At 49.1% G+C, this 27,797-nt stretch overlaps 1 protein-coding gene across 1 annotated transcript in view; it reads left to right on the top strand.

The window, feature by feature from the left end:
* Positions 1–8,267: 8,267 nt before the first annotated feature.
* Nmnat2 (nicotinamide nucleotide adenylyltransferase 2) overlaps positions 8,268–27,797 on the top strand; it is a 34,081-nt gene continuing 14,551 nt past the window's right edge. Inside the window, exons 1-5 of the mRNA XM_059280562.1 lie at positions 8,268–8,341; positions 10,036–10,162; positions 12,237–12,317; positions 13,618–13,662; positions 17,920–17,996. Of these exons, the coding sequence (XP_059136545.1) occupies positions 8,336–8,341; positions 10,036–10,162; positions 12,237–12,317; positions 13,618–13,662; positions 17,920–17,996 (336 nt within the window). The 5' untranslated portion in view covers positions 8,268–8,335. The remainder of the gene's footprint in view (positions 8,342–10,035; positions 10,163–12,236; positions 12,318–13,617; positions 13,663–17,919; positions 17,997–27,797) is intronic.

Raw genomic sequence — 27,797 nt, 5'->3', positions numbered from 1 at the left:
TCTCCTGTGATACGCTAACCTCACACCCGCTCTGCCTGTGCACTTGGGACTTCTCACCTACAGCAATGTGTCTGTCTTTGAGAAATCCATAAAACAGGAAAGGGGCTGAGAGAATTTCCAGGTCCCCTGAACTGGATTCATAGTGAAATGTGAGGAAAGTAAGTCCAGAGGAGGATCATGCTGGGCAGACCAGACATGTTGGACATGAGAAGGAGCTGGGTTTTAAGACATGTAAGCAAAGAGTAAACAGACACTTGTTGGAAAAAAGGGGAGAGTCAGGAGGAGCTGGCTCATTGCGGCTGAGAGTCTGTGGTAGCCAAGGGCCAGATGGATCTGATCCTGAGAAAGACAGGCGCAAAGGACCAAGAGACAGAAGATGGGCCATGGAATTCATTCAAATATCAAAATAAGACTCGGCAGGTGAAGTAATAGTGCATCTTTCAAAATCAAAGTTGGGGGTAGTGCATCTTTCAAAATCAAAGTTGGGGGCTGGGAAGAAGGTCCAACAGTTAAGAGTGCTTATTGCAGCCGGGCGGTGGTGGCACACACTTAACCCTAGCACTCGGGAGGCAGAGGCAGGCAGATCTCCAAGTTAGAGGCCAGCCTGGTCTATAAAGTGAGTTCCAGGACAGCCAGGACCACACACACACACACACACACACACACACACACACACACACACACTGTAGTAGTTTAAATGAGACATGTTCCCCATGGGCTTAGGCTATTAAAACATTGTTCCCCATTTGGTAGAACTGTTTGGGGAGATTATGGAACCTTTAGGACATGGAGCCTTGCTAGAGAAGTATGTCATGAGGTTGTGGGGGGGGGTGGCTTTGAGAGTTTACAGTCTTGCCCCACTTACAGTTCACTCTCTGATTCCTGTGTGGGGTTCAGACGTGAGCTCTAAGCTTCCTGGCCTTATCACCATGCCTGCCTATTGCTGTGACATCCCCACTATTATGAACTGTAGCCAAAATAAACTATTTTATAAGTTGGTTTTGCTCATGCTATTTTTATCATAGTAATAAGAAAGCAAACAAATGAACATATATATGTGTATAAATTAAAATAAATCAGGGCTAGAGAGATGGCTCAGTGCACTGGCTGATCTTTCAGAGGACCTGGGTTCAATTCCTGAACCCACATGGCAGCTCACAATTCTCTCTAACTCCAGTTCCAGGGGATCCTACACCCTCACACAGACACACATACAGGTAAAACCCAACACGCAGGAAAAGAAAGAAAACATCATCAATAGATAACAACGTAGCACACCTATTAGAATGACTAAATGCACCCACCTAACAGTAGCAAATGTTGGCAAGGACGTGGGCCAATACTCATTCTCATTAACTGCTTGCTGCTGGTGAGGATGTAACACGGTACAGCCATTTTGGAAGACAGTGGCAGTTTCTTATAGCACTAAATATATTCTTACCATATGATCCAGTGATCTCACTCCTATAGATTTACCTAAATAAGCTGAAAATATAACTATGCAAATACCTACATGAATGTTTTGTTTGTAATCGCCAAAAACCTAGCAGCAATGACAATGTATTTCAGCAGGTAGATAGAACAGCAAACTGAGAATCAGCTGGGTGATGGGATATTACTCACTGATGAAGAGAAATAAACTATTTAACCATGGTAAGTATCTTGGTTTGGGTTATTATTGCTGTGATGAAACACCATGACCAAAGCAACTTGAAGAGGAAAGGGTTTGTTTGGCTAACACTTCCATATTGCTGTTCATCACCAATGGAAGTCAGGAGAGCAACTCAAGCAGGGCAGGAATCTAGAGGCAGGAGCTGATGCAGAGGCCATGGAGGGGTGCTGCATACTGGCTTGCTCAGCCTGCTTTCTTATAGACCCCAGGACCACCAGCCCAGGGATGGCCCCACCCACAATGTACTGGGCCCTCCTCCATTAATCACTAATTAAGAAAATGCCTTGGGCCGGGCGGTGGTGGCACACGCCTTTGATCCCAGCACTCAGGAGGCAGAGCCAGGCGGATCTCTGTGAGTTCGAGGCCAGCCTGGGCTACAAAGTGAGTTCCAGGAAAGGCGCAAAGCTACACAGAGAAACCCTGTCGTGAAAAACCAAAAAAAAAAAAAAAAAAAAAAGAAAGAAAGAAAGAAAGAAAAGAAAATGCCTTATCGGCTTGCCTCCAGCCTGGTCTTATGGAGGCATTTTCTTAGTGGAGGTTCCCTCCTCTCAGATGACTTTAGCTTGGGTCAAGTTGACATAGAACTAGCCAGTGTGGAGAGACATGGAGAACTTAAATGCATAGCGCTTAGTGAAAAGAGCAGTTCTGAAGAGACTGCATGCTGGATCATTCTGATCCCTAGCTGTGGCAAACCTCAAGAAATAGTAAAAAGAACCATGGTTGACAGAGAGGTCCAGTGGGAAGGACAATGTATAGGTGGAGCACTGTAGACTCAAGGCAGTGAAATACTCCGTGTGGTGCTGCTGCATAATAGATCTGTGTCCCATACTTAGCAAAACCTACAGAATTCTATAGCACAGAATGAATCTTAATGTAGACCGTGCACAACAGTTAGTCAAGTGGAACAAATGTGCTGCACGGGTGCGAGGCTGTTCATGGAATGGGGACCCTGGGTGGGAGAGGAGTGAGAGGAACCATGCCGTGTGTTGAATTATAGGTACAGTCTCCCCCATTGACTCTGAAAAAACAAAAACAAAAAACTAACATGTTAAAAAAAATAGTCAATTGTTTTTTAAAAAAGATTTTACATTGAAGGGATAAAGGAAGCAGCTGTGGTGAGAATTCTTTTTAAATGCAGAGAGAGCCACCAAGGTCGTGAAAGCTTGACTGTAAAATCTACAACCAGCCTTGCTGCCCCACCCCCACTCTTTCTCTCACAGATTTCCCCCCTGTGGCTCAGCTGGTGAAGGGTTTACTTCAAGCTGGAGGACCTGACTTTGATCCTCAGCATTCACTTAAAAAGACAGGCACGGGGCTGAAGAGATGGCTCAGAGGTTAAGAGCACTTGCTTCTCTCACAAAGGACACAGGTTCAGTTCCCCACACCCACATGGCAGCCAGCAACCATCTGTATGTAACTCCAGTTCCAGGGGCTATGAAGCCGTCTTCTGGCCTCTGAGGGCATCAGGCATGTATGTGATGCATATATACATGAAGGCAAAACACTCATACATATAAAAAGCATGGCAGAAAGCCAGGCGTGGTGGCTCATACTTTAATCTCAGTACTCGGGAGATAGAGACAGGGGGATCTCTGTGAATTTGAGGCCGCCCTGGTCTACAAAGCAAGTTCCAGAACAGACAGAGCTGTTGTGCAGAAAAACTCTGTCTGGAAAAATCAAACAAACAAACAAACAAACAAATAAATAAAGAATTTTTAAAAAAGGGGGGGGGAGTTTTCACCAGCCAGCTAGTTTGGACAGAGTCAGTGAACTCCAGGTTCCAGATTTTGTCTCAAAAAAATAGAGGGGGCTAGAGAGTTAGCACAGAGATTAAAGTTAGCACTGTTCTCCCAGAGGACCTAAGTTCACCCCAACATCCACGTGCAGCTCATAAACTACTGTAACTCCAGCTCCAAGGGATCTGACGCCCTTTTCTGGACTTCTCTGGCACCTGCACGCACATGTGCCGATTCTTGCGCTGACGCTCGCTCGCGCGCGCGCCTCTCTCTCTCTCTCTCTCTCTCTCTCTCTCTCTCTCTCTCTCTCTCTCTCTCTCTCTCTCTCTCTCTCTCTTTCTCTCACGCACGCACGCACGCACGCACGCACGCACGCACGCACGCAAGCACACAATTACGAAGTAAAACTTTTGTAAAAGCAAGGTGAAAAGTAAATGAGGAAATCAATTTCTGCCTCCACAAGAATATGTACACACGTACACAAAAACAGAAAACTTAAAAAATATACAATCTGATAGAAGTTGTTCAGTGGGCTCCTGGGGAAATAAAACAGGCCTATGAAAGGATTTTTAAAAAGCAAATGGAGCCGGGCGGTGGTGACGCACGCCTTTAATCCCAGCACTCGGGAGGCAGAGCCAGGTGGATCTCTGTGAGTTCGAGGCCAGCCTGGGCTACCAAGTGAGTTCCAGGAAAGGCGCAAAGCTACACAGGGAAAACCTGTCTTGGGAGAAAAAAAAAAAAAAAAAAAAAAAAAAGCTAAATGGGTCCCCTTCAGTGGACCCACTAAGGTATGCCACTAAGCAAACATACCACCCCATCGCAACAGAGTTAGTGCAAGAGGTTTATGCAAGGAGTGGGGGACCAGGGACATGAGAGAGGCAGGCAGACAGACGGACAGAGAGAACAGGGAAGAGATCAGAGGAAGAAGAGCAAGAAGAGAGGGGACTGTGGCCCACCTGCACTTTAGAAGGATGCGCTCGTCCATAGCTGGCGGTGGAAAGGCACCGGGCGGCAGTGATGATGTAACCGCCTCGGTGGCCGAGGCAGGCAGCTGCGGTGTCCGGAGCTAACAACCAGACTTCAAAGCTTTTCTGGTTCACCAGTTTTTCTCATGAAAGTGAGCCTGCGCTTGCCTGATCCATTTGGATAAGCAACAAGACTCTCCTAAAACGAGGCTTTTGTTCGGCTAGGCTTTTTTTTTTTTTTTTTCCTCAAGCAACTGCTGTCTCGCTAGGCTGGTGGTTAATTCTCTATGATTATGTACACGGCCCTTTACATTTGTTTTCCTCTTTCTTCCGTCTTGGTAATTGGATGAGGCAATCGGCACTTCTTTCATATTCTAAGGAAGCTTACTTTTTCTGTTCAGAGGAATTTTTGCAAGTGACAATAGGAGCAAATTCCAATCAGCGGCTCTTAATGTCACTTAATGAGGTGCTTGTTAAACCCCTCCAGTCTCTGTGGCTCCTCAACACAGACCCCTTACCACTGGATTAAGCCCTGAATTAAGATTAAGTTCAAAATCCTTTCGTTTCTGGGGCTAAGGTCTGCCTCCCAAACCTTTGAGTCACGGCCATTTGCTCTGAAAGTTGACACCTTCTATTTAAACAGCAAGCACCAAACCTTAGCAGGCTGAGGGCCCAACAGATTTTCGATTATCACCTTTAATCCACACCCTTCCTCTCTTGTAATATGCAACTTTCTTCTCTTAATTAGAAAGAGCCAGGGATTATCTGCACAAGACCGGAAGATTCATTGTGATCGGTGGGATTGTCTCTCCTGTCCACGACTCCTATGGAAAGCAGGTGGGCCACTTCCTCTGCCCTCTCTCCCTTCACCCTCCCTCCTCATGACCGCTCCCCTGGATAAAACTGCCCCACCGTGGTCTCTGAGGACATTCCTGGAAATGCTAACTGCCTAGCAGTAGGCATCTGGCTTTCATCCCTGGACCACGGTCAGACCTGGGTGTCTGGCCACAGCCTGAAGGCCGGGTGCCCACCACAGCCAGCTGCTCACAGAGAGGAGCGAGTATGCCTGCACTGTGTGACTGTGCCGGGCTCCAGATTGGCAGCGGGTTATGGGTTGAGCTCGCTGCATTGGACAAATAGTTCCTGAGATTTTTATTTTGGAAAAGGCATCCCAGTTGCCTCTTATAATTTGCCACAGGTCCCCCCAAAAGGTGGGAACTCACCAGTCACTTCTGTTTGTCCCACAGACACTCTCATCACTAAACCAGGCTAACTGAGCTTAGCCCAGGTCAAACCTCAGATCTGTGCAGAGCGGGCATTGGCTGGTTCAGACTCTGATGCAGCGGGATACACCACACATCCTCCATCCCTTCCCTTCTCCCCTGTCACTCAATGTCTGTGTGTGTGACAAGACAAAGGGACAAGTCACTGAGTCAATCTCTCATTTCCTCTTACCATCAAACATGGCTGCACTTCGTAATGGGGTGGTTTATACTGGTGTTTCCGGGTGCTGTGGGAGACTGAGGACACCTCCTACTCACGGCTTCGTTGCTCCCCAGGGCCTTGTGTCGAGCCGGCACCGACTCATCATGTGTCAGCTGGCCGTCCAGAATTCCGACTGGATCAGGTAGGGCTGGGATGATGGTGCCAGAGGCCAAGGGTCCTGGGCTTCCTGGGATGGAATGGAAAAGAGGAAGGGTCGGTAATTTGGAGCTCATAAGGGTGAGGAAGTAGGAGAGACATTAGCCCCACGCTGGCCCTAATTAGGTAGCTCTCCAGTGGTGGCCCAATTGATCACTGTTCATTTTTGAACCAAACAATCGAGCTCATAAAATTAAAGAGTTAGCTTAGGGAGTTTTGTATCTGTGGGTCCTAGGGTGATTCTTAGAGTTTCCAAAAACATCCCTGGGGGGAGGAGCCTAGTCCTCAAATCCCAAAAACCTCTCATTCACATTCCCACCAGCTTCCATTAGTTCTCACCCACAACTCACTTCCTTTCAGAGAAAGTCCGTGGCCTTAATTACTGCCCACTTCTGATCTCAGAGTCCCTCAGGGGTCCACACTGACTCCTGGACAAAGGTGTGGGGCCGCTGAGCAGTGCTCTCTAGGGCATCTCTACCAACTCAGCCCCGAAGCTGGTTTCTTCATCTCCACCCCCCACCCCCTTTAGACTAGCTGTACCTCTAAGATGGCAGCCCTTCCCTGCTCTGAGCCAGCAGTGTGTAATTACAGCCAGCTTCTACTAATTATGCTAATCATGTCCCCCAAGTTCCTACCATTATAATTTGCATGAGAAGATGGTGTTTAAAAAAAAAATAATGGCACATCATTTGCTCTTTAATTTCCTACGGTGAAAAACTAGGCAGCATCTAGAAGTTTCCGTGAAGGGCGGGGCATTGGCCTCAGAGTGAGGGATGCAGTTAACCAGGAGGGATGGGTTGGCAGAATTGAAGGCCGCAAAGGGAAGCCACAGTGATGATTAAGCAGTGGTCCATGTGGGCCTGCGCAGTGATTTGTATGGGGAGCCTCACCCTTGAGGGACTTTCTTTTGGGTTGAGGACCAGGAAAGACGGCTCAGCAGTTAAGAGCACTTGCTGTTCTTCCGGAGGACACGAGTTCAGTTCCTACACCCACCTTGGCCAGCCTACTATTGTAACTCCAGCTCTAGGGGAGCTGACACCCTCTCTGGCCTATTCAGGCACCCTCACACACATAAATAAAAATAAACCTTACAAATAAAATAAAAAGACACAGTTGGGTAGAGAGTGGCTGCTGTTTCTCAGCTGAGAAACAGGCCCGGAGAAGTCTGGAGGGCAGTCCATCTGTGATCAAGTCGGGGTTAGAAACCACATCTAATTGCCTGTGTGGGGAATGAATCTAGGGGAGAACATACTGGGCAGAGGCTGTTCCTGCTTGGATGTTTTTAGAAAATTCTGGAATAATTCCTTCATTGATCCGATGAATACTTACCGAGTGCCTACCACCTGCCCCACTTGGAAGAGCAGAACTGAGATGTCTAAGGAGCCTGGGGATGAGCTCTTGGGAGGGGAGCTGATTGGCTAGCCCTGACTCAGGGTACCTGTTTGGTGAGGCCAGGGCTTTGCTCACCTCCCACGCTTGTGTGCACAGGGGCAGGGCAGGAGGAGCCAGGTGAGGGCAGGCAGGCCCCTTCATTTTCACTTAGATCTCAACCCGGGGAATCGCGAGGTGCCTGGCAGGGGATGGACAGGGATGCTCCACCACTAAGAGAGCATTTCAGAAATATCTCAATTTAGCAGCTCATTAAGTTGGCAATTGAGGCCAAGTGAGGCATCAGTCTGAGGCAGGATCCCTGCTCACTTCCCAGCCTCCTGTGCGGGAGGAGTTGGCTGGCCTGTGGTTTGTACCCTCTAGTCTAGCTGCCATGCCTTACTTCCAGCCTTGAGACACTACACCACCCCGTTGAGGCCGATGGGGCTGCTTTTCCAGGGCTTGCTCTGTCCCGGCTTGATGAGCCCCCGGCTCATTTAATCCTTATCACAATCCTGTAAGAGCCTGAAGATTTCCCTTTTCCGTATGAAAATAAGCACAAGGCACCCTGCATACAAGCACAAGGCATTGTGCATACAAAATTTCCCAAGTCCCCGCACTCCAAAGCGTGCTGAGCTGGGGGTTAAACTCAGGGAGACTCACACCAGCACCTTCCTTGACCTGCCTGTGCTAGATTCTTCCCATTTTACAGACAGGGAAACCGGGGCTCGGGAACATATTTCGCAGCCTGGTTTAACGTGATTTGAGATCTAAGCACACAGCATGGCCAGGCCTGCTAAGCTCCCTGAGCCTTGGAAGGCAGCAATGAGGAGAGAGTGCATGGCATGGAGACTAAGCACTGCCTCTCTTGTGGTGGCAGAGTGGACCCATGGGAGTGCTACCAAGACACCTGGCAGACCACCTGCAGCGTGTTGGAACACCATCGAGACCTCATGAAGGTGAGTCGGGCCACGGCCGAGGGTGGGTGGATGAGCCACTCAAGGTTGGGTGTATAAGAACTGCCGAGGACAGGAGAGCTGTGGGGGGCCTGAGCAGGACACAGGCAAGGGTAGGGTGTGTGGCCAATCATGTTCTTCCTGGACAGAGCAAGAGACGAAGGATGCAGCAAGAGAAATTCCTCAGCCACAGAGTAGCTGTTAAGTGACAGTGTGGCACTGTCTTTTCTGGTGATAAAATAATAATGAAAGAGGGAGAGCACCCTTCTATTCTGTCAGCCACAGCTGGGCAGAGGAGCCTGCAAAGCTGGCTGGGAAGCTGCCTCACGGATGTAGCCGGATGTTGCTGTGACCTTATTTTAGGAGCAGATGGAAATAGTGGATTAGCCCACAAAACAAATGCCTTGCTCTCCTAGGGCCTGCAGGATGGCCTATGGAAGCTGTGCCCAGAGGGTCTTCCTGGCCATCCCTGGGGCTTGAGGGTCCTCTCACAGCAGGACTCCGGTCCTGAAAATGCCACGGGCACCATCACTCCAGAGATGCTGCCTTTCATGGAGAGGACCTTGAATATGCACTTAGCCTGTAGTTCTTTGGCTCTCTGACCCTGGGTAAAGGGGAGTTGCTTCTGGCTCCACTGTGGAGAAGGCTACATTCTCATCCCCTTATTTTCTACGTGGCTGGAAGGATCAGTGGGCCTGATAACACAGGGTAATGGATAATGTATCTCAAGACACCATGCGGCTCTGAAGTGTGATGAGCAGGCCCCAGGGTACTTGGAACTCACCCCACACTTCCTGTGTGACACAAATGCATCCTGCTCTGCCTGGCACCGGTCTCTAGCTGGCCGTGTTACTGACGTGTCCGGCCTGTAGAGGCTGAGGTGGTGATGATCCCTGTTTGGTCTGACCTTTCCCACGCCTGCAGAGCTCCCTCACGATATGATCTCATTTGAGCCCCAGGAAGCAGGCAGGGCCACAGATAGCCATGGCATGCAGAAGGTTATACCCAAAGCCCTGTCAGCGTCAGGCCATCCACAGGCCAGCCAGACTTGCATGTACTTGCTCAAGTATTTCTGCCACAGTCAAAATGACTTAAGGTGGGCCTGCATTCCTGAGGGATAGTCCCTTGGCCAGGAGGCTGATCTGCCCAACTGGGCTAATTCCTAGAGAGGAGACTGGCTGATTTCCACCTAGATGTAGCTCCCCGCCTCCCCACTTTTTTTTTTTTTTTTTAACTGCAAAGAATGACTGAAGCCTGTAAATCCCAGCACTCAGGAAGTAGAGATAAGTGAATAGAACATTTAAGGTAATAGGTAGTAGTGGCCTTTAATCCCAACACTTCGGAGGCAGAGGCAGGTGGATCTCTGAGTTTGAGGCCAGCCTGGGCTACAGAGTGAGTTCCAGGACAGCCAAAGCTACACAGAGAAACCCTGTCTCAAAACAACAACAAGCACAACAAAACAACAACAACAAAAATCTAGAAGGAGGAGAGCCTGAACTGCGGCCCAGGGCTGTGTGATGTCACTTCCCAAGCTTTTCTCGCTGAGCTACCCCTGTCGCCTACCCGTGTAGACCATCCCTTGGCTCAAGGCCGCCTTACTCTGCTGGGTAAGACAGATGTCCACGGGGACAACTGGGTCGTGATTCTCAGCGTCACCTGGCTAAGGACACTGACTGAGTGCTTCTCCCTTTCCCCAGAGGGTGACCGGCTGCATCCTCTCTAATGTCAACACGCCTTCCATGACGCCTGTGATTGGACAGCCACAGCACGAGAACACCCAGCCCATCTACCAGAACAGCAACGTGACCACCAAACCCACCGCAGGTAAGGGATGCTGGCTAAGGTTCTCCGTCTTCAGAGTCTCCTGGAGGGCCCACTTAGCGTTTGAGTTAGTCAGTCTGGAAAGAGGAAGAGCAGGAGGAAGAGGAGGAGGAGGGTGAAGCCTAGGAAAGAGAGAGAAAAGAGGAGAGGACAGCGTGCTTTCTTCCATATTTAAACATAAATATAATTGCCTTAAGTAGGGATTTAATATACGAAAGGGAGCATTTTTCTTAACCTCTTTCCCAGAGGTTAAGGGTCTCACCCAGGGTCGCAGCGAGGAAGTAGCAGGGCCATGAGTCACGTTACATACATAATGCCCATACTCTCAGCCACCTCCTCAAAAGCCAAGAGCAAAGGCACCAGAACGTTCTCCGCACTGGCACTGTGTGCTTTACAGAGCTTTGTTCAGTCTTCACTTGTGTTCTCATTCGATGCAGTAATTCTGTGACGCAGATGCTGTTTTTCCTTTGACAAATAAAAAAAAGGAAGATCCAGAGACAGTTTGTGATTGGCCTAAGCTGGACAGTTCAGAGGTTGTCAGGTCCAAGGGACATGCTCTAAAGGATTCTCCCAGGTCAGTTCTGACAGTTGAAGCTGGGTGTGGTGGCAGACTCCTGTGTCCCAGAACTTGAGGGGGTAGAAGCAGAAGGATCAGGGATTTAAGGGCAGCTTGGGCTACATGAAATGCTGTTTCAAACAAAACATGATCGAATACCAATTCTAAGAGACAGATGCCCATTATTTTTCAAGCCGAGAGACCACAGACCATTATAATCCTGGTCTTTTGTAAGCATAGTAAGCTATAAAGAAGAGCTAGGACTCCACAGTTTGTGTGCAGTTGTACCGGGTGCTAAGCAAGTTTTGGGACCAGGGCCCGGAGACACAGATCACAGAAGAGCCACACAGGCCACCTCGCAGCCATTTAGGGTCCTGATTACTGTGAAGACCACCTGCATGGGCAGGCGTGCCCCCCTTCGCCCAGCAGAGATGACTCCAGTGTGGAGTCTGCTACAGGCTGAGGTCCCTTGGATTTGGGTATTACTGTCCAGTGGGACTGAGTGGCTAAGGACAGGCTTGGGACAAACCCACTGAGAAGCTCGTGAGAAATGTGTTAGTCACAGCGGCTTTCCATTGCTGTGACCAAATGCCTGAGAAAAATCAGCCTTAAAGGAACAAAGATGTGTTTGGCTCGAGTTCCAGAGGTTTTAGTCCAGGGGCCCTTGGCCATGTTGTCTTGATGCTGTGGAAGCATACAGCATCATGGGAGTGAGTGGCCGAGGAGATGGGTCACTTTGTGGTGGTCAGAAGCAAAGGGAGGGGAGGGAGAAACCAGGACACACACCCTCTGACCTAACTTTCTTCTGTTAGACGCCACCTCCTAAAACTTCTACCACTTCCCACAGGGTCACCAGCTGGGGACCAAGCTTCAACACATGGCCTTTGGGGGACATTTAAGATTCAAACCATAACCTTAAGCATTGGAAGAGCAGTCAGGCACGGTGCTGCATGCCTTTAATCCCAGCACTCAGGAGGCAGAGGCAGGAAGACCTCTGTGAGTTCAAGGCCAGCCTGGGCTACAGAGCAAGTTCCAGGACAGCCAGGACTACACAGAGGAAAAAAAAAAAAAAGAATTAGAAGAGCAGCCATATGAATGCACTTTAAATTTGCAATCTGACCCAACATACATGCATTATATTCATTAAAATGGAAGAAAATAAATAATACACCAAGATGCTAAGTTGTGGTTCTATCTAGATGTGGGATTGTGGGTGCTGTTTCTTTTCTCTTTATGTATCTCCCTTTTCTCTATTTTCTACTTTTCAATAATACACACGACAAGAAAATAGACCATGACTCACATGCTTGTGCCTTGGACTCTGAGTGAGAAGAAAGAATTCTGGCTGTCCTTGCTCTGACCTTCCTCCCTACCCTCCTCCCTCCTGCCTTCCTCCTTTCAGCCCCCTCCCCTCCCCAGTACACCCCTGTTGTTTACAGTGGCCCCGATGCTGGGCTGTCACCAGTGTCAGTTGTGAGTGGTTCTTTCTCTCTGTCTGTCTGTCTGTCTTCTCTCCCATAGCCAAGATCTTGGGAAAGGTGGGAGAAAGCCTCACCAGGATCTGCTGTGTCCGCCCTCCCGTGGAGCGCTTCACCTTTGTAGGTAAGGGGGCGGGACTTCCTTTCCCTGGCCCATCCTTCCTCTTCCTCGCCTCTCTTAATTCATCAGCAAATCCCCACCTCCTGAAATTCACATATTGAATTGTTAACCCCCCAGGGGGTAGGATTAGGAACCAGGGTCTTTGAGAGACAATTAAATCATGAGGGTGAATTGCACACCAATAAGTAAATAAATAAAAGGCCCCCCGAGGAGCTAACTCGCCCCTTCTACCATCTGAAGACACAAGGAGATGATGCTACTACCCATGTTGGTTCCTTCGTCTTGGGCTTTCAACATCCAGAACACTCAGGAATAAATTCCTGCTGCTTGAAAGTCACCTTGCCTGTGGAATTTGTTGCATCGGCTTGGCTATCCTAGTGGGGCGATCATTTGTGGAGCAGTGGTTGAAATAGACCAGAGGCAAGCAGGGATGCCCAGGCCTACAGTGTCAAGAGGTCATGGGAGTACGAGGGTGTGGTGCTCCTGGGAAGCCTTTCGTGGCCATCTCCCTCCTCCAGCCTGCACTCCGTCCTCACCCTGCCCTCCATAAAATATGTCTGCACACTGGATGTTTCCCGTGGGGCCTGGATCCTGCAGATCAGTTCAGGCAGCATCTGTTCCTCCAGTGGGCACACATTCTTTCCCTGGGTTCCCTCTGTCTTTTGGGTGCTCCTCAAAGACTCGGCCTGCGTGAGAACATCACAGGCTCTAGAGCTCTTTCCCTTGCTAACCCCAAATTTACTCTCTAAAAGAGCCCTGGAAGGGCCAAAAGAACTCGTTCCTTTCGTTCTGTGCTGTCTTCTTTCATAACGGAGGTTCCCAGTTTGGGGCATATTGAGAGGGAACCAGGAGACGGTTGCGGAGGCAGAGGCAGGGACAAGATTGGTGTGTGTGCACATGTGCGTACCTTGTGCACCTCCACGCAGACAGTGCACACCAGGAACACACGCCAGAGGCCCTGCCCTTCCTTCTTTCTGCTGGTTTTTGCCGCATCCCAATTTTGTTGGTTCTTTAAACCAGGAAGCAACGGAAGAAGAGGAGGCCATCTCCTGTGACCCCAAATCCTGTGTCCTAGGTTCTATGGGCACAGTTCTTGTGGGCAGCCTACGATACAGAAATAGAAGGTGTCTGTCACTGGGTTCCCAGTGAGATGGTCTAACTATGAAAATCTCAGAAACATGAAGCTCTGTCCGGGGAAGGGAGGAGATGCTCCCTGCCATCTGATACATCTTCCCCCATCCCGCCCCAGCCACTCCCACTGAGGCTCGAGGCTCCCTAATGGTCCCCCCCTCTCTCTCCTCAGATGAGAATGCCAACCTGGGCACAGTGATGCGGTATGAAGAGATTGGTGAGTTGAACTGTGAAAGTGGGGACGTTTGGAGCCTCCCCCCCCCATCACATGGAAGCAGGATGTCAGGGAGGGCGGAGGCCTGACACCCCTGGAGGGTGTTCGCAGCAGGGTCTACTGTCCCAGTATTCCTTCTGTAGATAATCTTACTTAGATCCCATCTAACATCTCCTAACTGGACCCGCTTTCCCCAGTAGGAGTGGATCGACTGCCAGTCTCCCCTCCACAGCTTCCCCTCCCTCTCGGAAAAGAACGAAAGTTGAGCGTCAGTGCTAATGAGAGAGACCATTGTTTTCACCCATCCATACTGCACACAAACAAGGCAGTGTTCCATCTCCAGGGCTTTAAAGTCGAGGAGGAGGCAAGGGTTGGCTGGAGCTAAGGTATCCATCCCACTGTCTGTGAGAGACCCTGTGCTCAACCCACCAGAGTAGGCAGAAGCGGGTTACAAACAGCTGCCTGATGGGAAGGAGCTGACAGCTGTGTGAATAATTGAAGCAAATCAGCAAACTGAAGCCTTTCCAAGGTTTCAGGGTGAAAGATGGTGGTGGCGGCGGTAGGGGGGACCCCAAATGCCTGCAGCTGGAAAAGCATGACAGAGGCAGGCCGGAATGGGGCTGGTACAGGTGGTGAGGAGGGTCAGCAGATTTCTAGAAGGAGAGGCAACTTGGCCTCCAACCCACATGGATTTAATTTCTAGCTGCAAAGATCCGTTAGCTGGCCTCCTGATGCTCCTCCGAGTGTGCACTCGGTGTCTGGGCTTCTGCTGTGGTTCTGAGTGGTGTACATGAATGCTAAACAGTTTTCTTACATAAAAAACACGGAGCCAGATATTGGGGTGAAAACCTGAGAGATCAGAGGAATAGGAAAAGCCATAAACCAACTTCACCTCACTGACATCTCAGCTTCCAAAAAGAGAGCTACTTCCTGTAAATTCACACCTGTATGCCTTGCTGTTCTGCTATTTCATTTGCTCTGTCTGTCCAGCTACATCACTTCCTCTTCCTGCCCAGCTCTGTTATTTCCTGTCTGTCTGTACCTCCAAACCTTTGTGGTTAACTAGTGTTGGAGTTTAAGGCATGTACCACCACACCTGGCTCTGTTCCCAGTGTGTTCTTGAACTCACAGAGATCCAGACAGATCCCTGCCTCCCGAATGCTAGGATTAAAGGCGTGTGCTACCGTTGCCTGACTTCTATGTTTAATATAGTGGCTGGCTGTTTCCTCTGATCCTCAGATAAACTTTACTGGGTTGCACAAATAAAATATCACCACAGAATGGCATGGAAATGATGAATGTCTCGGCACCTTAATGCCCACAGATGTGGTAACGTTTCGAGGTACATCTCTGGTCCGAGACATAGTCATGCCTGAGTTTATTCATATTGCTTTGCTAGAACCATTTGCAAAATTTTGACAGCTAGTTACTAAGCAAAGCCATTAGTAAAAATGAAATACTGGTAGCATGCAGTTAAACAAACTGCATTAAGCCGAAGCAGCGACGGAGCATTCAAGTGCTTTGCTTTCTAGTTACCTTTCTAGACTTTAATATCCTTTATACATTAGCTTATTTGCTCTGAAGTCTGCAGGAAAGTGGACACCTGACTTTCTGGATGCTCCCCACAAACAAGGCAGGTTTTGTAAGCCCAGAGCATCCAAAGGCAGAGATGGGGCAAAGCTTCCAGAACAGGGTTCAAAGCCCTGCACTCCACTTCCCTGCAGTCCCCCCTCTCCAGGGACTGTCACACCACCACCACCACCACCACCACCACCACCACCACCACCACCACCACCGTAGTCCCTGCCCAGCAGAGCTCAGAACAGTCCTAGGATTTTCCATTGTGTTCCGATGTGTATTTACCTTTCCCGTGTTTCACAGACTTTCTATTGGACTTCTATGAACTTGTTTGCCTACCCAGCACCCAGGGCTTATGTTAGGCTATGCTGCCCTACTGGGGGACATCCCCTCTGGCTCTTAAATCTGCCTAGCCACCTCTGATCCTTTTTGCTCTCTAGAAGGGAAAAGGATCCCTAGTATCTGAAAAGGATAATGGGCCAGGGAACGAAGAATTCTTGGCTTCTGAAAAGGAGAGCCGCGCAGCCCCTGCTGACAGACAGACTCCGGGTTTGCAATGATACAGGTGGCCGCTGCTTCGGTGTACCGTGGGAACTGGGGTGGGCCACTGGGCTACACATAGCTGGAATTCTTGAGCAGGGAGTGTAGAGGGAGAGGACTGATTCTGGCTGCTGGCCCTGGGTCAAGATGACCAGGGAGGGAGGCAAAGCCCTGTGGAGGGCAAAGGAACTAGCCTGCATCCTGACCCTTATGTTCTGTGAGGTCCGGGTGCACACAAGGCTCCCTTAACGAAACCCCCTTGCACACATCATAGGAAAAAGCCACCTTCTCCTGTGGCATCAGTGATCCATCCTTCTGTTTCCAACAGCTGATTCCTTCCCCTGGGGCTACCCCGGTTCAAGGGCTTGTAGACTGGAGATGTGGAAATGACTGCTGCCCTCCAGTGGCTGCATGTGGGACCACAGACTCTGTCAGGGTCACCTGTCCGTCACAAATGACACATCTGCTCTGATTCTGGGGGGGGGGGGGGGGGTCAGAGGTTTCACTCTACCTTTCTGTGCTTTGCCTTATTTTAAAAGTCTGGGCAAGAGAAGCGAGTCCCAGCATGAGAATGGAAAACCCAGTTCAGGGATTTCAGCCTTGGTGCGGCCAGTATTTCGGGGCAGATAATTCTATGTTGTGGGGCTGCCCTGTGTACTGTGGGATGCTCACTCAGCAGCATCCCATCTACCAGATGCCAAGGACGTACTTCTCTGCTCCCCGGGTGTGAAAACCAGACGTTGTAAAAATGCCCCTAAACTGCCCAAGGGCTCTCCCAGGGCAGCCTGTGTGGCTCTGTAACTACATCATCTGCTGGCTTAACTACTCACCATGTCTGACTACCCACTGTGTGCCAGTCACTGCCAGGCCCTGGGGACATAAAGACAAGTCAAGGTTCTGTACCTGAAGAGATAGATCATTGAGTAATATAAGCTCTCAACCTTCATTGGGCTCCACCAAGGAGGGGTGGGCTGTGCAGACCCTGGTCCAGTGCAGACACTGTCCAGACATCTGGACAATGAGAGGTTGGCTGCTTTATCCACCTGCCTCATTCCCATCTGGAGACAGGGACAAGTTCAACATCTGAAAGTCCTTGCCCAGCCCTGGGGTGTAAGTCAGGCTCTCAGCATCAGGGGCCGTGGCGGTAGGAGTTGTGTCTGGAGGCGTGGCGGTCAGCTCAGCACACGTGGGCTCGTGGTCTCAGACACACCCGATAAAGCCGAAACCTGGGCAGCCTGAGATCCGCACTCGCAACCCCCGCGGTAGGCCACTCTGTGGAATGTCAAGAATCTCGATTCTTTTCCCATCACTCTTCTGTAACAAGCAACCGTCTGCCCGCAGTTTCAAATGACAATGGGCCTCACTGGGATAATTCAAATTAGGCTTAACGAGGGAAGAAAAGGAGCTGACAGGCAGGAAGCTCCATGGGTAAAGGGTGTGTGTGTGTGTGTGTGTGTGTGTGTGTGTGTGTGTGTGTGTGTGTGTATGTGTGTGTGTGTTTCCGGCCTTGCTTCTCAAGCCCTTTCCTGAGGGCTACGGGCCGGCCACAAAGAGAGGGCACAGGTGATCAACTCAGACACTCCACTGGCAGGCAGTGATCTCCGGCCACCCCATGCCGACTGTGTTGGCACTTGTCACGGGACACTCCAAACGGAGAGAAGACAGAAGTAAGTGCCTGTTATCATCCAGGACTAGGGAGGCTGAGCCAGGAGGTTCCAGAGTTCAAATCTCAGCTATATAGCAAGTTTGAGGCCAGCCTGGGCTACAGGGTCAGAGAGAGGAGAGAGAGAGAGAGAGAGAGACTCTCTAAGCCTTTAAGCAAAGTATGTCGCTGGCTGTCTCTGTTAGAAAGCCCAGCCAATGCTTTGGCCTCAAAGGCTGTGTCTGTGTCTTGGGTGTAGGCAGGACAGTTGGCCACCCTCCATGCACTGCTCCCCCTGCTTGTGGAAATCCCACTGGAGATGGGGGAGGGGATTGGGGGTGGGGGTTCAACTCCAGGCACCCCGGTGTGGGGTCGTCAGGGAGACCTGGGCCACACAGTTCCAACGGTGCAGACTCCTGTGCTCCCCGAGGGAAGAAAGCTGAGCGCCGTCTCCCAGACCCGCTCTGATGCCCTTTGCAAACTCTGTTCTCCCTCCCCAGAGCTGCGGATCTTGCTGCTGTGTGGTAGTGACCTGCTGGAGTCCTTCTGCATCCCAGGACTCTGGAATGAGGCAGATGTGAGTAGCTTGTGTGTATATGGGTGGAGGGGGTGGGGGAGGGAGGATGGGAGAGGCATCTTTGACTTGGCTTCGGTCTTCCCTCCCCCAGCACAGACTGGGATCTTGCCTCCCCAGAGTTCCCAAGAGGGCAATTCATTCACATGACTATGGAGGAAAATTCTCACCTATCTCAGGCTTTATCTCCCTACCACTTGTTTATTCACACTCCTCTTCTTCACCCCTGGGAAGCCCTGGGAAAAAAGCGCTCTGGGTTATAGAAAGTCTCGTTCCAAGCGCTGCCTGGGGTGTGGAGACATGCAGGGAGGAATTAAGAAAAAACTTTGCCCTTTGGAGATTATAGACGCGGCTTGTTTTCCTTTGGCCTCTTTGAAGAGGTAGTAACCACTACCCTAGGTTTCCCTTAGCAAGAGAATAGGACCAGAGGGGGGATGCAAATGGCTAAGGGCAAAGGGTGAGTGTAGGGTTTTCCAGGTGACTGATTTGGCACAGGGAAAAGAGCCCGCTAAATCAAGCCATTTAGAAGTTCCCATCTTGTGGCCGGATGGTCAGTCCACTGCGGAAAGCCGTGCTGTTCTCTCTCGCTCCTTTATTAATCCAGTCGTCAGACATCTCCAGTTAAAACTCCCTCCAACCTCACGGTCCTATGCAAGTTGCTTTTCGGTTTGTTTTTCAGATAAGCTCTTGCTATATAGCCCTGGCAATCCTCCTGCCTCAGTACGCTGCTGGCAGCAATGCCAGGCTTCATGCTTTTTTTTTTTTTTTTATTTTTATAAACTGGCTGGGCAACCGTGTCAATCATTCAGCTCCTCTGGTTACCAAGTGAAGCTTGTTTTGCTCACTGTTTGGCATGCCAATCTGCTAGCTGCTGAAATGATTGCAAATATTCCACACCCAAAAAAAAGAGTATTGTCGAGGCAGCCAGACATGAAGAGGCAGGAGCCCTAGGTCTCAAGAAGGTAAGGGGCAGCGATGAGATAAGCAGGGTCTGAGGCACGGAGAAAGCTAATGGAGGAGGAAAGTGGGCCATCGAAGCTTTGCTTGGGCTGTGTTCAGAAAACTGGCGTTCGCAGGCCCTAAGGGTGCAGCTTTAACCAGCTGGTGTTGAAATGTCACCCCCCCAGACACTTGCCTGGGTCAGTAGTTTCAACTAGTTTCTGCTGCCTCCAGTTCCTGAAAAACAGCTTGGGCAACGGCTGTCATGGTGACCGTAGTCAGGGGTTGTCTACAGTGAAGCCACGGGGAGCGTGCAGGTCTCCAAACTCCAAGCACCGATTTGGGCTGTCCCTCCGTGTCACCCTGGACTGCAGTCATTTTCCAAGTCTGCGCTCTGTGACTGACAGCGGTCTGAGAGGTTAAAGAAATGTGTGATACAAGCCCTGCTGACAGGTGTCAGGAGACGTGACTTACATAGGAAACTCCTTTGTTGTCTGCCTGTATATCTCCAGAAGAGGAAAAAAAAAAAAAAAAAAGAGAAAGGGACCGTTCAGAATCAGAATTTAGACTCCAGTTCTACTTAACACATCTAGTGACAAGATCTAGGTCTGAGTTTCAGTTTCTCCCATCTTTAAAATGGGCGTAATAGTGGTTTTTGAAGACTCAGATGACACTATTTAACTGCACGGAACAGCACCTATCACACAGTTCATATGAAACGCCACGTTGCTTTGGTTTGTTTTATGTTTATTTTTTTTTTTGCAACAGGGTCCTATATTGCCTAGGCTGGTCTCAGACTTGCTGTGTAGCTGAGGATGACCTTGAACTCCTGATCCTTTAGCCTCTGTCTCTCAAGTGCTGGGACTAGGCTTGCTCCACCATGCCTGGCTTGTAACACACGCTATGGAGAAAATTCAACTAATTGGAAACCAAGCACCGTGGTGTACCCAGTAGCTTCCCGGTGAAGGGTGTACATGCTGGAGCCCTGTGTGCTGTGGAGGACAGGTGGCAGAGGCCGACCGTTCTGAGTAGTCCTTTCATCTGCAGCCCTGGACAATTTCCTGCAGGTGAAATTTTAAGCCTCCTTTCGGTTTTGGCTTAAGTGGCTTAATCAGCTTTGGTCTTCCACACTCTACTGGGTGCTGAGAAAGCAAGAAGCCACCGGCAAAGCCCAGCAGTTGGCTGGGGCCCCTCCAGGGAGGCCCAGGCAGTCGGGGGAATTTAGAGGGATGAGGTTGGCAGCTGGCTCAGTAGTCTGAAGAGTCACTTGTGTGAGCAGGAAGTCCCTGGGGCTGTTTACTAAGTGGGACCTGCGGGGAGCCTCCTCTCAGGGCCTGAAGTAGGCTGCTTGGAGCCTGAAACAGACACACACACACACACACACACACACACACACACACACACACACACACCCATGCCTGGCCAGTCTCTCCTGGCTCCTGGTTAGATCTCTGTAGGCTCTCATTTCCTACCTGCTGCTCTGGGTGTGGTCAGATGCCAACACTGAGGACCAGGGAGCCCAGCTTCCCACCCCATTATTGGTCTTTCCTGCTTTCCTTAGTCATTGGTGTTGAGACCAACATTGGCCGATTAAGAAACAAAATTGAAGAGGCTGAAGAAATGAATGGCTCAGCAGCCCAGAGCACTTGGGGTTCTTGCAAAGGACCTCAACACCATGTTTGGCAGCTCACAGTCCCCTGTAACTCCAAAGAGACAGCGAGAACAGGCCATGGTGGCTGGGGGGTATGGAGCATATGCATCCTTGAACATGGCAACATGGGAAACGCGTCACACTGGCCTTCAGTAATGACATAGTGTTGGCGCTGAGTCATTGAAAGGGGGAGGTTCCTAACACAGGGGATCTGATGCCCTCTTCTGGCCTCCTAGGCCACCTGTACTCATAGGAAACACACACACACACACACACACACACACACACACACACACACACGGACACACGGACACACATAAAAATTTGCAAAGCCAGTGGCTGGGTGATGTTATAGTGAAGTCTTTGTCCATTCAAATGCATTCCCTCTGATCACATGTGGGCTCACGGGATGGGGGGATCCCCACAGTCCTGACCAGTTCTGGATTCCTGAGAATAGTCAGGGAATTCCGGTCTCCTGGGGTGCTTGTGTGAAAAGCAAAGGGATGCCCCTCTCTCACGTCTAGTCCCCAGAGTGAGACGGTGACTCTGGAACATCCTGTGGAAGCCAGGAATGGCTAAACCAGCACTGGGTGGGGGAGGGATGCAGGTAAACTCACTTTTCCTGGGACTTAGATGAACTTAATGCAGACTCCCAAGACTGAGGAGACTGGTGCGAGAGAGCTCCCCTTACCGTGGGAGACCCTGGGTGGACTCCAGCACTGTGAAGTAAACAGAAGCTAACAAAAATCCAAACCTGGGGCTAGGACTATAGTCAGTTGGTAGAGTGCTTATCAAATATGCACAAAACCATGGGTTCAATCCCCAACACCATATAAACTGGACTTGTGAGCCCAGTGTTGGGAGATAGAGGGAAGGGACAGAAGTTCAAGGTCATTCTCCATGACATAGTGAGTTCAAGGCCAGTCTGCGATGCAGAGGATCCTGTCTCAAAACAAAGAGGCAAGGAAAAAAAAAGTTCCACATTTTCACATTCTTAGAACTCCCCACAGCTCAGGCTGACAGCTTGGATGGCTGTACCCCAGAGATCTAGGACATCTATGCTGGTTACTCTCAGAGGGCACAGTAGTCCGTGCACTTATGCTGTCCAGGGCAGTAGTAAGAATTCCAGTTCCTTAGCTGGTGGTGGTGGCACACACCTTTAATCTCAGCAGAGGCAGAGGCAGGTGGATCTCTGTGAGTTCAAGGCCAGCCTGGTCTACAGAGCGAGTTCCAGGACAGCACCCTGTCTTGGAAAAAACAAAAACAAAACAAAACAAACAAACAAACAAAAAAAAAAAAAACAAAGAAAGAATTCCAGTTCCTTGCAGAAACAGCGGGATGTGGTTAAGCAGACCCTAAGGCTCCCTCAGCTTCGAGCAGACCTGCATCCAGACACCACCCAGCCAACTGCTCCTTCCCAAGTCTTCCCAGTTTGTGAGGTTCTGAGAACTGTTGTTCAGAGGTAAAGGAGAAATAATATCTAACTATGCCGGGCTCTGATGTAAAAAAAAAGTCCCAGTTCAAACAGAAGAAGAAACAGGAGCCTGTTTCTACTTCTGTTCCGAGGGGCTGGGGAGCAGCCTTACTGTGTGAACTGAAGCTGTTAACATCCTCTAGAAAAGTGGCTGAGTGGGACTGTCCCACAGCAGGATGGCCACAGCCTCTCCCAGTCTGCTCCAGAGTCAAGATCCCTTGCTCCAAAGACCTGAACCAAAATTCTCCATCAAGGACTCCTCCACACCCAGCCACACTGTTCCCCAGTGGCAGTGTCCACTAGGCACAAAGATTTATCAGTCCACAGTGAATTCTGACCTTCTGTGACCAGTGACACACCCATCCCCTCACATTCCATGGAGAGAAAATTCCGTACATATTCATCAAGTTTCTCTCAAGTGGAGCACAAAAGAGCTGCTATGCGGCCTCCTGATTGGCATTTTCATTCTTGGTTTCTGAGGGGGAATCAAGAGCCCGGCTCCTGGGCTAGCCTCCCGGCTCCAGAGCTAGCCTCCCGGCTCCTGGGCTAGCACTGTCCATCCCGCCTTCGTTAGTAGCTAGTTTCCTCCGTTCCTTGTATTCTCACTGCTCTCACAAAGCAACTTAAAAGAAGGGTTCATTTTGGCTCAGGTTAGTGGAGTTCATCACCGCACAGAGGCCCTTGGCAACAGGGCCGTGAGGCAGCTGGCCACTTGAGTCCACAGTCAGCAAGCGGAGGCAGACCAATGCTGGTGCTACGCTCATTTTCTCTCTTCTTTTCCGTCTGGGTCCCCAGCCCACGGGATGGTGCCACCTACACACAGGGTGGGCTTTTCCTCCTTAGTTAAGTGTCTCTATAGACACCCTCACAGGCATGCCCAGAGGTGTGTCTCCATGGTGATTCTAAGTCCCATCAAGTTGACCATCGTATTAACCATCACATCTCCCTCAAGGGCCCTACTCCTTGGTTTTTCTGCATCCTGACAGAAACACCTGTGCAGGTACCCGGATGTGGATCAGGAACTACATTAAATTAAGGCCCAAGGCTCCAGGGTCAGCCAGCACTGTGACTTTTTTCTCTTCACTCTCCCCTTAAACAAAACCCAGCCTTTGTGTAGGGCTCTACCGACGCTGGCGCTCTGTCCATCACTTAGCGGAAGGCAGGCAAATTAATTCTGATTTAAGCATTCCTTCCTTCAATCAATCTTTCAACAGTGCCCTTGTGAACATAAGCATGTATTTGCCCACAGGGTTCTTGCAGGCTAAAAATACCCTCGTTATTAATGCTTACTTCATTATCCAACGTGAAATTAAGCATATAGGAAGTGTAGAAGTTTTTGAACCCAGCCGGTAAGTTCTCGGTAACTGTTGTCTGTGATTTCATTATTCTTTTTGTTTTTGTTAAGTATTAGGAATTTAAGCTCAGGGTTTAACACATACTAGCCACTAAGCTATATCCCTGTCTCTCTTTTTTAAAAATTATTTTATTGTATTTATTATATGTCATGTAAGTGCCGGAGCACACAAGTGGAAGTCAGGACAACTTTGTGGGGCTGCTTCTCTTTGCACCTTTTTGTGGGTGCCAGGGATCGAACCCAGATCGTCAGACTTACGTGACAAGCACTTTTACCTGCTAAGCCATCTTCCCAGCCTGTGGTTTTCATTTTAAAGACAGTTTTCTTAAGTTTCCTTAACTGACAATCCTCCTGCCTCAGCCTTGTGAGCAGTTAAGATTAAAGGATGCATTGCGAGCCATGGCTGGTTCTTTCGCTTATGAGATATTTATTGAGTACCTACTACGTGACTACAAACACTAGGCTACAGCTGGGAGAACAGATAAAAACAAGCTCTTCTCTGTGCTTTCTAATGGGAAAGATCCACAATAAATGAACTGTATTTGGCTTTCTTTCATAGATTATCCAATTTAACCCCTGTGATATGGAACTCCCACCTTAAAAATATGAAAAAGGGGCTGGCAAGATGGGTAAAGGCACTTGCTGTCAAGACTGATGACCTGAGTTCAATCCTAACCCACGTGGGAGAAGGAGAGAGTCAATTCAAGCAAGTTGTCCTCTGGCTTCCACATACACAACATGGCATGTGCACACATACACACACACACAACCATGCACACTCACACTCACAGACACACACACATGCACACTCACACACACATTGAATAAATAAATAAATGTGACAATTTAAAAAATATACATGAAAAGGGAGGCCTAAGCAGGTTGGGACTTGTTCTTGATAGTGCAACTATTGAATGGCAGAACAGGGTTTCATGTAAGTCTTCAGATCCTTTATCCAGATAAAAAACAGACAAGCAGAATAATGGCAGACATCCCTCAAAGCAGGCCTCGGTGAGGGCACAACTGGGTGCTGAATCATGGCCTGGCCCGGGTTAAGTAGATGCAGAGAGAAGAGATTTTCATGTAGGGAGGCGATTACGAAAGATCCAGTGGTGGGAACGAGACTTGGGGGGAAACGGCAGGTGAATGAGTTGGTCTTCATTTCATTCGGAAAGGCGCTGAGTTTGGATGAAGTGTGCAGAGGTCATCAAGTGTCATGATCACCTGTATGGGCCATTGTCAGGACATCGGCATTTTAAACAAGCACGCGTCAATGTCTGCCCCAAAGGGTTAAATATCTAACACCAGAAATCGGCCAATGAGGAGGCTGTTTGCTTTTCTTCCTGTACTTCCCAAAGCCTCACATTCTGTGGGCTACTTTTCGCTGGTTGTGCCCTGCATGCCTCCAACCATCCAGTCGTGGACTGACTGCTTCCTATGTCCATCAGCTCTGGGAAAATAACCAAAGAAAATAAACAGAGGAAGAGCCGGAGGGCATTAACCACTCCAGAAGAAATCCCAGGGCCCCAGGATAAATGGAGCAAAGACAAACATGTGGTTATTCAGGCTCAGATGGCTTTTTATCAGACTGTCCAACTCCAGTCAGGAAGCAGGAAGCCTGTGGGACTCTTCCACCCCTGGGGGATTAGGTCCTCACACTGCTAAGACCCAAGCTGAATCCACCAGGGAAGGCCCTCCAGTCCAAGTGGTGCAGGACTTGGGGCTGTTTCCTACCCACGGTTCCCGTGTAAGAGGTGCAGTTGATTTGATTTGCAGATGATTGACATAAGTCGGGAACTCTGGGCCTTCCCACACTTCCTGTCAAATTGTTGATTTCCTCTGGGAAGCCCCGCTGGAGGAGCCTCCACTTATTTGCATTGAGGGGCATCCTGGAAGGATATTCCTGGCTGCCTGACTCTGATCCAACTAGCTCTGGCCTAGCCTCCCCTCCAGACAGGGGCAGAAGCCAGAGCAGTCCAGAGGATGCTCTGCTGGGGAGTGGTTTAGCGCTCTCGCAGACAGGGGGGTAGGGGGTGGGGTGGGTGTATGTTAAAGATATGAAAGCAGCTCTCTTTACCCATCTAGAAGTACCTACAACTGTAGGCTATAGGGGGCGATATAGAACAATGAACTGAGGATTTAGGCTGTGGTAAGAAAGGACTGAAATATATTTTTCTTTCTTTCTTTCTTTCTTTCTTTCTTTCTTTCTTTCTTTCTTTCTTTCTTTCTTTCCTTTTTTTTTAAGAGCAGGTGGTGCTGGTGCTGGTGGGTGAGTGGGTGTTTTCCATTCTTCCTTTATATCTTTCTTTTCATTTTCTTTTTCAAAGACAGGATCTTGCTGTGTAGCCCAAGTTGGCCTCAAACCCATGATTCTTCGGTCTCAGCCCCTGAGCTCTGGGATTATAGGTATGCACCACCACACATCGCCAAGTATAGTTTCAAGTTGTGACATTTTTAAACTGGAGAATTTTCAAGTCACTAAAATACGAGTCTTAGAGATGGATCTATAAGAAGTGTGAGGCAATGGAAAGAGTCTTCAGAGAGACCCGAGGGGTTCAAATTCACCCACTAGCTGTGTAGACGCATCAAGCTGGTTTCTCCATCTCAGAGCTGAGAGTGGAGACACTCATCTCGGAAGACACTTGTAAGGAGCAAATGTCCCTGGCACTCGGCAGAGCCGTTGGTAGATGCTTCTTGCCCTGCTTCACTCACGGCCTCTGTGCATCCCTGGCTGCCATCTAGAAAAGACACAGGAGGAAGCTGGAGCCACTAGTGTACGCAGCTTGAGAAGAAAACGAGCCGGGTTCTGAGCCCTGATTCAGTGACCACACTGGATCCTACCAGTGAGGCCTTCCAGGGTAGTCAATGCATGTTGGGTCCTATTGCTAATGAAGTCAAGCCCTCTCATTAGAACATTCTTTTTTTTTTTTTAATTTTTTTTTTTTAAAGATTTTATTTATTTATTATGTATACAATGTTCTGCCTGCATATATGCCTGCAGGCCAGAAGAGGGCACTAGATCTCATTATAGATGGTTGTGAACCACCGTGTGGTTGCTGGGAATTGAACTCAGGGCCTCTGGAGTCAGTATTCTTAACCTCTGAGCCATCTCTCCAGTCCCTGATTAGAACATTCTGAGTGACCTCTCTCTGTACTGGGATGGAACCTACCATCATCATAATCTGGGTTTGTTTGTTTTATTTGGCTAATTTTGCCAATTGCTCATAATGTGTTAGTCACTTCAAGATGATTCACTGAACATTAACTTGCCCATATCCTTCACAGAGGCAATACAGTTAAAAATAATCGTTTGTTTTTAACCTCTCAATTTGTATTTTTAAGTTACTTAAATGTTTTATTCTTTTTTCTTTCATTTTTGTCACATGTATACATACATATAATATAGCCTGCTGAGTACATGTAGTTGTCTCTCTCTCTCTCTCTCTCTCTCTCTCTCTATATATATATATATATATATATATATATATATATATATATATATATATATAATAAAAATATATATTATATATATATATATAATATATATGGCTGATCACTTGGTATTGGATAACCAATTAGGGGACTCATCCCAGGGGAAGATTGCTTCTCCTCTCAGAGTCATTAATTTTCTGTAGCTCCTCATGCAGGCATGGGGACCCTTGAGATTTCCCTGTCCACACTGGCATGTCAACTGATATTGTTCAAGTCTTGTTTAGGCACCATATTGTTGAGATTTTACTGGTGCAGCTTCCTGGTCATATATAGAAGACACATCTCTTGCAGATGTCCTGGTCCTCTGATTCTTACAATCTTCCCCTCTTCCAAGATGTTCCCTGAGCCTTAGGTGTGTGTCCATGGGGAGGGAGTTGCAGATGTATGGATTGGGGCTGGGCACTCCACGGTAAATGGTTTTCTACATTCTGACTAGCTGTGGATTTCTGTGATGGTCTCTGTCTGCTGGGTCTGCAACCCATATGGTAGCTACTAATATTTAATGTCATTCATTAGACAAAAGATGAACTCATCTCTGTTTTCTCAACTGTACATCGTTAGCATCCAGGAAGGTGTCTGGTTAAGATCACAGGGTATCTACTCAAGCATCCCTGAAAGCCAGCAGGGCAGGTCTTAGAATTGAGCCTCTTGGAGGGGTGGTGATGACTCCACATTCCTTCCAAGATCTTTGCCTCCTAGGTCATAAGTGCTCTCTCCCCCGAGGCCAAGTTGCTTCCTGCTTGGACATGTCTCATACCCTCCTCTCAGATTCCCATGTTGGGGAAGCAGAATTTACCTCCACCTACTTCCTCTCTTCCTTCCAATCTCCGTCTCCCCTGGAAAACTTTAACCCGCAGATGCAAGATAGGATCAAAGCTGGGCTGGGCAGGATGT

The sequence above is a fragment of the Peromyscus eremicus genome, chromosome 15 (assembly GCF_949786415.1).
Source record: "Peromyscus eremicus chromosome 15, PerEre_H2_v1, whole genome shotgun sequence".
Classification (NCBI taxonomy): Eukaryota; Metazoa; Chordata; class Mammalia; order Rodentia; family Cricetidae; genus Peromyscus; species Peromyscus eremicus.
This window is presented reverse-complemented; position numbering and strand designations above follow the sequence as displayed.